The sequence below is a fragment of the Mya arenaria genome, chromosome 4 (assembly GCF_026914265.1).
Source record: "Mya arenaria isolate MELC-2E11 chromosome 4, ASM2691426v1".
NCBI classification, from domain to species: domain Eukaryota; kingdom Metazoa; phylum Mollusca; class Bivalvia; order Myida; family Myidae; genus Mya; species Mya arenaria.
This window is the reverse complement of record NC_069125.1, coordinates 42758966-42769838: the sequence shown is the minus strand read 5'-3', so window position 1 is coordinate 42769838 and position 10873 is coordinate 42758966. Positions and strand designations below refer to the sequence as shown.

The 10873-nt window shown below is 37.6% G+C and overlaps 1 protein-coding gene across 2 annotated transcripts in view; it reads right to left on the bottom strand.

Annotated features, from left to right (window-relative positions):
• Positions 1–296: 296 nt before the first annotated feature.
• Positions 297–10873, bottom strand: part of LOC128229973 (uncharacterized) — a 44229-nt gene continuing 33652 nt past the window's right edge. For both annotated transcript variants that reach the window (XM_052941913.1, XM_052941915.1), the window contains exons 4-8: positions 10321–10524; positions 6799–6926; positions 2116–2258; positions 1566–1636; positions 297–1290 (exon numbers count right to left, since the gene is read on the bottom strand). In XM_052941913.1, coding sequence (XP_052797873.1) covers positions 1063–1290; positions 1566–1636; positions 2116–2258; positions 6799–6926; positions 10321–10524 — 774 coding nt within the window. In that variant the 3' untranslated portion in view covers positions 297–1062. The remainder of the gene's footprint in view (positions 1291–1565; positions 1637–2115; positions 2259–6798; positions 6927–10320; positions 10525–10873) is intronic.

Genomic DNA, 10873 nt, shown 5'->3' with positions numbered 1-10873 from the left:
CTCTAACCTGCGTTACATTCTGTCTGTGAACTATGCCCCAAAAACCTAAACTGACTTAGACTGTTATCGAAGCACTCGCCGAATGGGCAAGGCCCGAGTGCGAGTATAAATAAGTTTACAATCCTCGCGACACCCACACACATTCTATTGAAAAAGGCCATGACATTATTTCTTGGTATTATTGATATTTCAGTAGAAAATTGTCATTATATTCTTCACTTATTAACAGTTTTTATTTAAAACAGTTTCAAACCATATATAAGGTGATAGAATGAACATTGCAGAAATACCAAATCATAATATTTAGTTTTATTTCATAATGATAGAAAGTAACACTCATAGTATGCATGCTTATCGAATTGATATGAACAAAAGATGACGTTTCGTTAAAAACTATGATACCACAATGTTAATTTAGTTTTACTGATGTAAATACAGACATTCAACTTGTTTAAATACTAGTAACATTGATTAAGCGATTATAATTTCAATATAAAACATGTTACACATTGAAGCAAAGAAAGCTCTTCGTCTATTCCGGACTGGGTAATTATGGCAAAAAATAACTCATTCCTGAGATTATTTGATATTGTGTTAGCGTGCAGCCTGGTGCTGCTTCATGGGCTTATTATCCTGTCATTTTGCAACACATTCCTTCTAATTTGTTGAAGAAGGGCCTCTGACTGATATACCATTGCACTGTCTCCAAGGCATTAGGTGTCCTAACGGTTTGGCTGACCGTTCGACATGTGACACTTGTTTCTATTCATGGTCCATGGTCTGGATATCAAGAAGCATCTTCGTTGTCGCCGCCAGGTGATGCGAGGCAGTGTGTATTGCATGGAAGTGCCCTGCTGATGGGCAATCACCGTTGGTAGATAGATGCCCATCGTTCAGCAATGGCCAAGATTTCATCATGAGTCATATATATATGACGACTAATTAGCTGCTCCATAAGCGGTCGTCGCCAGATAATGCGAGGTAGATAGTACTGCATGACAGTGGACCGGTTGAGGACGATAACCATTCATGGTTTCCCTTCGGTAAACAATGGTCTAAATTTCAAGAGGCATCTATCTTGTGACTCATTAGGTGTTCCAAAAGCGGTCGTCGTCGGATGATGCGAGGTAGTTTGTACTGCATGGAGGTACTCTGATTTAAGGCGATAATCGCCTTGGCCAGTAACTCAAACGAGCGTCCAGTAACCTGAAAGAGGCGGACCGGGGCAAGCTTTCCACTCTTCCGGAACAAGTCATAACACTCATGCAGGCGACGTAGCTCTTCGTCCATCTAAAAGATATAAGCTTAGTCAGTGCATCAATCTGTTACAATTAGTAATAAAAGAAGTGGTGGTGGTGGTGGTAGTAGTGGTGGTGGTGGTAGTAGTGCTGGTAAAGAAGATGTAGCAGTATCAGTTCTTTGTTGCTATAACCATTATATTTATTGTCGTGTTGATGGTTTCCAAGTAAACAACGTTGCCCATAGAGTCTGTAACTTTCATTGAAGAGCATATCACGGAAAAACTAAACAGTGTACTTTATTAAATTCCTGAGAGACAAACTCACGATCATATTGTCTTCTTCTGTAATGATATGACTCTCCTCCAGTTCTATGAACACTGCGTAATACCCTCGATCTGAAAGTGAACACGGTACAGTACATCATGTACTTGGAGCTTGAGCAATCTATGACGATAAAACATACATATATGAATTTGGTACTAAAAGCTATTATTCTTCGTCAACTTTTTGTCTCGACACCTTTTTACATTCATATTACAGTACACTTTACCTTTTTGTTTACCGTCTATGATTTTCCGAAAATGGTCAGATATCATTTACCTGCACATAAAAAATATAAGATGTTTTATAGTGGGTCACCAAATTTATATCGTACTAAAATGGCGGCTATTTCCCGATTCCGATGAATAAATGAAACATTTAAACCTGTAAACAGGTTTTCGACGTGATATAAACGTTACGGGATTAGTAGGTGACCCGATGTGGGATATACGCGGCGTAGGAAACCCTTTTCTGGTTCGAGGATATGGTTTCCTTTGCCCCGTATATCCCATATCGGGTCGCCTGCTAACCCCGTTACTTATATTATTCTTACGGGCTTTATCCTCGATATGTGTGCTTTCTGTTGATACAAAATCCACAAATGGTTTTCCCCTCGCATTAGTAGCTTTCCTCACGGCGTTTGCCAGCAACATTTCAGGAACACGATCTGTATCCACACTGAGTATGTCCCCCGCTCTGAAAGGGTAGGAGTATAGTTGTAAATACAGTCGAACCCCGTTGGTTCGAACTCGTTTTGCTCGACTTCTTCGTTGGCTCGAACAAGATGTGAAGGACTAATTTCTTTTTACTGAAGTTGAGCGTTCCTGTTTGGCTCGAATTTTCCGCGGCTCGAGATATTTTCGCGGGTCCCTGGGAGTTCGAGCCAACGGGGTTCGACTGTATATCTTAACTAACGATCCAGCATAAGACATTCTGAAAAAGTGATCCCTCGGACCGACAAAGTACAACAAAAGGGTGATAATAGATTAGACTATGTTTGATTGATAGAAATATTAAGTTTAAGACGGATTCCTCAGACGCACATTGTAGCATTTTCAAGTCACAAACAGATCGTCGAAGGACCAAAGTAAATACAAAGTATGATAAGAGACAACACTGTTTTGGGCAGCGATTATAGATGTAGACACTTACGAGCCTCCTAGCGCTGACTATTTTAAGAATCATTAAAACATGTTAAATGGCACCGGGCTTAGAACGTGGTTGTATTTATTTAGAAATATATAGTGTTATGAAATGCAAAGCAAAGCATTTTAAGTTCAAAAATTGTCATGAACATGCCTATATTGTTCATAGTGCTTTGTAAAGTTTTCAGTGTAAAGTGTTGAAGTATGAAAATTGTTTAAACATTATATATAAGTAACCTGTCAATGATGGCATTATTGATTTTAGTCATAGGTTGAAAGGCAAACATACCTTTCGGTCTTAAAACCACGTGGTAGAGGCATCAATATGTACAGTTATTGTGATTTCTCCTAATTTGGATTATATCTCTACAAACGAGGGTGTGCTTTGACAAGCAAAAATCGTATAGTCTAACAGACCAGTGCCACAAAGTTTGCTAGACTCGAGTTTAACATTTAATTCATGTTGTTGTTGTTGTTGTTGTTGTTGTTGTTTCTTCTTTACTATCACTGGAAATAACTTATCACTTTCACTGCTGTTATTTGCACTGCGGTGAAAACATATATTTTGATATTAGATTTTGGTTCCAGTAACGAAGCGTTTATACATTAAGCAGGGTTAAAGTTGTTTTAAATTATTTTCACGTGATTTTCCCCTCAACGCCAATTGAATATATTTTTTTCTTATATTTTAGCATAAAAGAAACAGAATAAGTCCATCTTTCACCGCCATTACCCCTCTATCAAATGACCGTCGAATTCATTTGAAGGTCGGTTAAGACACTGAAAATTAAATAAAAAGTGGAATAACAAGAAATTTACAACACATATAAATTCATAAACGGATTTAATCATTTATAAAATTGTTGAATGGCGTTCTTTACCATAACCGACACATCTGATTGCTCATAAGTCTGCTCCTTTATGGTTCATCACCTGACTAAGGTCAATAGTTGTTTCGGGTCACCTATCGACAGGTTACATATATATACAGACATACTAAAAGTTACCCTGGCTTACCCGTTTAGTCTATTCATAGGTAACCAAACTAGTTAATAACTACCGACAATATAAGTTTATGCACTGACGAGGATGTAAGGCTGTTTTTGAACCTACATTTTAGGGGGTTACTGCAATGAATAAAGATGTCAGAAGTATTTGCAGGCTCACCGAGGTCGTGTTTTTTCTTGCAAACCCAGGATGATTGACTTGTGAGTGATAATTAGATGCAGTGTGTGAATACCACGTGGTAAATTACGTCATAAATGCTACGTCGAGAGGCATCATTTTGCTTCGAATTAAGACTATATTTTTTTCTCTTTTTTCAACATTTTAAATAAAACAAAGGGCAGTCCATAGCGTTTATAGAGCCCATCCTTCGTATCATTTCCGGAATTTGATTATGTAATAAGTTGCCCAAACACTTCGGCAAACTTGTTTCAAAAATATTGTTTTGACAGAGCTCCATCAGGCGGTGGTTTGTGAAATGGTTTGTCGCCAGTTCCATAAAGGTACTTGTTTTATCTTCGCCCCTGGGCAAGATAAAAATGTTTAGTATGGTCAAATTATTGGATCTACTTATCTGTGGTGGGAGAAATGCCAGTTTTCAGCGGGGCTGGACTGATTTCTATCGTAGTAAAACAGAGCCTACGGATTTTTTATGCACCAGTCAATTGTAACCACGACCCCCCCCCATCAAGGTCCGGGGGTATACCGGAAATAGCCGGGGAAATGGGCCGTGTTTTTACTTTCCAGGTGGTCCCGAAGTGCCGGGTGAGTGCCGGGATTTTACCCGGGCTTGGCTGGACCAAGAGTCAAAGTCCCCGCTATTCCCCGGACCTTGGGGGCCGTGGTTACAATTGACTGGTGCATTACAACTTCAGAAATATGTGCGCATTACATGCCGTACACAGAATGTATGCCTCCTACTCAATCTCCCAAACTATAATTGATATATAATGTGATGCACGTCGAATGAATCTTCCAAAAATAAGATGGTTTGTTTTGCAGTTTGAAGTACTTTATAATTTGTTACGTCTTTTCCTGTTTGAACCAACAGAGTGATATACCTGTTATGTTGCATTTGTCTCGCGATGTCAGGGTTTTCGACAGATGCACCAGTTAATTACGTGCTTATGTCGGCTTGTCCTGAATCGGTGCTCAGTTGTCTGAGTATCTGATTATGTTATGGGATTGTACTTTAAATGAACAAGAGAAAATACTTCTTATAAAGTGTACAGAGGTTATTGTTTCTCTGTGGCTCTTTATGGGAATTAACGATCCAGTCTAGCACATATAGGCGACATACAAATGAATGATAACATAATACAATCATTAATTGTGTTGTCTTTACTGACAAGATATAGTTGTGATAAAGGAAATAAAAAGCACTATGAGTTATTGAACCGTGCGCCTTATTTCATATTCCGTCGTGTTCTACATTTAAAATGAACTCGACAGTATACAATTAGGCTTATCATTAATATGCGTGAAGATTAGGATAGCTTGCATGCTAAGTATCTTTAATGTGCTGAAATGTGGTTTGTTTGTTTTTTATTTAATACCAAGATGGTTGGAGAAATCACCTAGCTGCACTGTTTGTTGCACACCGTTCAAAAATGGTGCTATCTTTCAAATCTCCGCGCTTTCATTCAGTTCTTAGTACTATCTTCAAAAAAAAAAAAATAGTGACGTCAATTTACTTCCTGGTTATGCACTAGTCAATTGAAACCACGCCCCCAAAGGTCCGGTGAATAGCGGGGACTTTGACTTTCGGTCCAGCCAACCCCGGCTAAAATTCCCGCCCTGCCGGGTCGTACTGATGGTAAAATCCCCGCCAAATGTCCCGCACCCCAGGGACCCTAGGTAAGGCCCATTCCCCGCTATATTTTGTGCGAAGACAAAACCACTGCATTCAACCGGCACTGCGGAGCAACCTGAAAGGTAAAAACACGGCCCATTTCTCCGGCTATCCCCGGTATACACCCGGACCTGGGGGGGGGGGGGGCGTTGTTAAAATTGACTGGTGCATTTCGCAACTCTTTAAAAAGAAGCAATTGTCAACACGACACAAGGCATTGTTTCGAGCGCCTTATATTAATAGTACAAAGAAAAACAACAGGAAAAAGCACAGTAGTAAAACGTTTAAAATAGACCCTGTGTAAAAGTACACGGCTATGACCACAGACAGGCAACACATGCAAGAAAACATCTCTATCAATAAATGTTGTGGGTCACCGCCTAGGAGCGGTCAGCGAAATAGGCATTCGGAACACCTTGGCCATTTTCCTCGGATGTATGCCGGTACATCATTAGAAGTAGTTCGCAAAATTTAAATAATGGTCATAGTTAATTGTATAGTTTTAACGTGTATTTGTATTACTTAGTTTAAATTGATTGCCAGTAAGTGTATTACTTCACATATAATTAAGACTATCAAGAATCAATCCATTAAATTGAACTGCTCTATTGAAATTACTACGCGATCTACTTGCAGCGTAGTTAATCTGTAAATATTTCTGACATTGTAAACCGTCCATATACATCAGAGGTATTTTTCGACTGAAAATGTAAGAGGTATTCCGAATGCAAAACAGGACGTTACTAGAACCATGCTTGCTTTTTCTAACGTCGACATAAAAAGGGCATACATTTTGTATTAAAATGTTTTGTAATTAACGTATTTTGAGTTAAAAGTTTGTAGGTCAAAGACAATACAGTCAGGAAAATTAATCTTATCTTCCTGTGTAGTGCGGTGACCCGTTAATTTAGCTGAATGATTACCTAGCAGACTAGGAGAGCATTATTTCAGTACAATTTAATGTGAATATGTAACCTTGTGTAAAATGTAGAAGATATGAGATTTGCAATAATGTGCAAAGGCAGTAGGACAGCATATCCGACATCTCACGTTACAATATTCAGTTACATTTGTGTAGAATACCATTGTATTTTAAATGAATGCTAAGCATTTTCATTTAAATCTGCGTCTCTCATTAGCCTTCACCAACACATGAGTTTGATTTCGTCCATTGCAATGTACAATGCAAATAAACTCGTTAAGTATGCTAATATTCATATCGCTGGACACCCACCTTCTGCAGAACTTGTATCTCGGGATGGTGCCATTGAAACCGGTCACCTGGACAACGTCCTCGCTCCTGTAGCGGTACAGCCCCTCCCACGTGGTTACAACTATCTCATAGAGCTCACCAACCGTCACCTAAATCCCAAAAGCGACGTCGTTTAGTTTAGACACATATATAACAGTTTGACTGTTCACTCCTATTACCTCCCCTTTTGCAATCATATGTATTTCCTTTAACACTCATATAACCTACTCTCTAACTCAAATAACTTCCCTTCAAACTCAGAGTACCTCCCTTTAACACTTAAATGTCCTCTGTGTAATACGTATTGTATGTCCCTTTAACATTCAAATTTCCCCCCATTTACACTCAAATTACCTCACACACTCAAATTACCTCCCATTCACACTCAAATTACCTCCCCATACACACTAAAATTTCCTCCCTTACACACTCAAATTTCCTCCCTTACACACTAAAATTTCCTCCCATACACACTCAAATTACCTCCCATACACACTAAAATTACCTCCCATACACACTCAAATTACCTCCCTTACACACTAAAATTTCCTCCCTTACACACTAAAATTTCCTCCCTTACACACTCAAATTTCCTCCCTTACACACTAAAATTTCCTCCCATACACACTCAAATTTCCTCCCATACACACTAAAATTTCCTCCCATACACACTAAAATTTCCTCCCTTACACACTCAAATTACCTCCCATACACACTCAAATTACCTCCCATACACACTCAAATTACCTCCCTCTAACACTCAAATTACCTCCCCATACACACTCAAATTACCTCCCATACACACTCAAATTACCTCCCTCTAACACTCAAATTACCTCCCATACACACTCAAATTACCTCCCTTTCACACTCAAATTACCTCCCATACACACTCAAATTACCTCCCTTTCACACTCAAATTACCTCCCATACACACTCAAATTACCTCCCTTACACACTCAAATTTCCTTCCTTTACCACTCATATAACTTCCCTGTCACACCCAAATTAATTTCCTTTAACGTTCATACAAAAGCTATTTATATGTTTATCGTGCTTGAGTCGGTTGCTTAATTTTTGAAGTAAGAACCAGTCACTCAAAGTTAGTATTAGACCCTTTCAGACGCTAGTGCGGAACTATCTTTGAATAGCCTGCCTTACACATTTTAATTACAAGACCTATATTTCCGGACCCTCATCCTACGTCCAATGTGCTAGTTACGAAGGTATTAACCGACTGTTTAACAGTTTGTATACTTATTAAAGGAGCAATGTTTCTGTCACCGCAGATATTGAACTGACTTATTGAAGCAATACGTATTTAACTAAAAAGTAAAAAGCACGCTATAATTTGGTGACAGAGATATATATTAAATTGAAGGAAACACCTTTTAGCCTTTGATGATGTTTGATCACACAGTCTTTATAAATGTTTTGCTATAAAATGGAACGCCTACACGGACTTATTACAAATACAAACTATTTAACGACTGTGAAATAGTAATATATGTACACATGAGTAGTTTTTCGATGTGTAACCCGGGAAACTATTGACGTTCTTTAGTGATATTGTTTTAATATATATGCCATTGACCTAAATAAACATGTTTACAACCATAACATACTTGCCCTAGTTTGAACATAAACCAAATATGCTTAATGCGTATTATATTACAGTGTGTCCCTTTTTCTTAAAGATGCATCATTACTCCCAAATAAGATTAACCACAATTAAAAATATTGTTTTAATTTACCAAAACTGATGAATCAATGTCGAAAACAATGACGATTATGAAAGATTATGAGTTTAACTGTAAATAAAAGTGCAGAAAATCACGGTATTTCTACCTTATGACACGACAGAAGAGCACAGTAAATATTATAGCATTCACCAATTATTAAATATCTATGCGTTTTTAGCAATTACAAACACGGTTACGATTTGTTATCAGTAATTATTTTGTTCCAAAAATGCCTTATTTAGTAAGTAGTTAAAGGTTTATCAGTCCAAATTGATGTTTGTTATACATGTGTTTGTATTGATTTTGAATACACGTGTCACTTTAAAGATAACGTCAGTCTGCGTCTAGACATATAGATGCATTTTACTCAATAAAGATTCATCAATAACAATCAGTTACTTGATAGCAACATGATGAACAGATGAAGTGAGGCATGAGGTGTCTACGTGACGAACATGGACAATGCAGTCAATAAAAGTGTAAGGCGTAATAAAACAAATGTCTGTGATCGGTTTCTCGACATACTATGTTTTCCCCACCCGATCCTATTTTTGTATTGACATCTGATTATGTGTTTTTAACAGTTCCTTTCCAAAAAAAATATTCGGAAAGGCGCCTATAGAAGTATATTGACGTCATATGTAAAGCACTCTGGTTAACGAAGACATTGACCAATGGCGTTGTTTGGAAGAGGGATTTCATAGACAACTTTAAAAAAGTCGCGGCCCTACCTACCCTTTTATTAAGAGGCAGTGAAGTCGAAAACAATCAGTGTTTTGTTTAGCCTAACCATTATGCAGCGACGAATATAAAGTGACATCTTAAACAATCAAAATGATTTTCATGAAGCTATTCTAATAAAGCGTTTTTATGGCCTGCCTCTGAACCCTAGAGGACACAATGCATTCACAAGATATGCTTTAATACGCACGTGTGTTTTAGGAAATGCTTTTGTTTCAGCATTAATTCAAATTGAAATTTGACGAAACATTTATGATAAAATCTCTAATTATCCCATATACGTTTATATCATTTAAAAACTGATCAATTACATGTAGAATCCATCCTTTATTTCTCATATATTTTAATTGTAGTTGAACCACATAAAACATAAGCCAGCAAATGCGCTTAAGCACCTAGGTTAAAACATATCGTGTGAACGGAACCTTATATTTAAGTAAAACTTTTTCATTTTACAACGAGTGTGAAACAAGCTATAACATTATACCTCTCGTTGGCACGATGTTTCTTAGTCGGTGTGAACCAACTTTTCTCCCACCTCAGATAAGTAGATCCAATAATTTAACCATGCTAGATATTCTTATCTTGCCCGTATGGAACTCCTTTTACCACATTGTAATTACCTCCCTTGTTGAAGACTGTCGTCAGTAGCATCAAGGAAATCTTGTCTTATGGTAATATTTAGAACGCTAATTAATTATTTCTCGCTTCAAATGTCACCATAAAACAGTTTTCAGGCACCATTCGCGGTAAACCTCGTTTCCGCAAAACACCCTACGCTCGGGTCGGAATGAACCTATCTTACACTCTTGGCCATGGAAGATACTTATAGTCTGCCCTGGTGACCACAAACCAAACTAGCATGCGCCAAGGCAATGCAACTAAACCAGGGCGCCTAAGTGAGAAACAAGTCCGCTTACCTGAAAACCTAGTAAGCAACAGTTCGCAGTTAATTGTAATTGATCATTAAATTGTTAAAACTGTAATGAAGGCAATTATTATTTAAACAACTCTTAATTACCTCATGACAAAGTAACGTATCAGGATCTGTTTCATTGAGCTGACTTTCATGGATGAATTCGAAGAAAATAAAAGGCGACATAGCGGTGTAGGCAATCTCTGGTTCGTGGAGGTGAAGATTAATTCCGTAGAAAGCCTCACTTCCGGCGTGGAATGGCGAAAATAAAGGCACTTCGCCAAGATACTTGTTTCTTACAATGTCAGCCTGTAACGACAAACGACAAATAATGTGAAATAAGGCAAAGTAAACTCAAGTAAATATAAAACTATTCGTCCACGAGGCCGCGTACTGCATGCATGTCTTATACCTGTTAGTAGGGCCTAAAAAAATTGTTTGGTTAGGGTTACATCCTTTTCAAAAATAGGTAGGGTAGGTAGGCTTTTTATTTTATTTTATTTTAGTTTTTTTATTAGGCTTTATATAAGAAATATCATTTTCATCATTGGAGAATGGTGTTAAAGTTATCTTCTGTAGAAGCATTTAAGGTTTAAACTACATATTGAAAAGCAATTAAAAAATAATTTTTATTTTTTTTATTTTTTTTAGTTTTTCA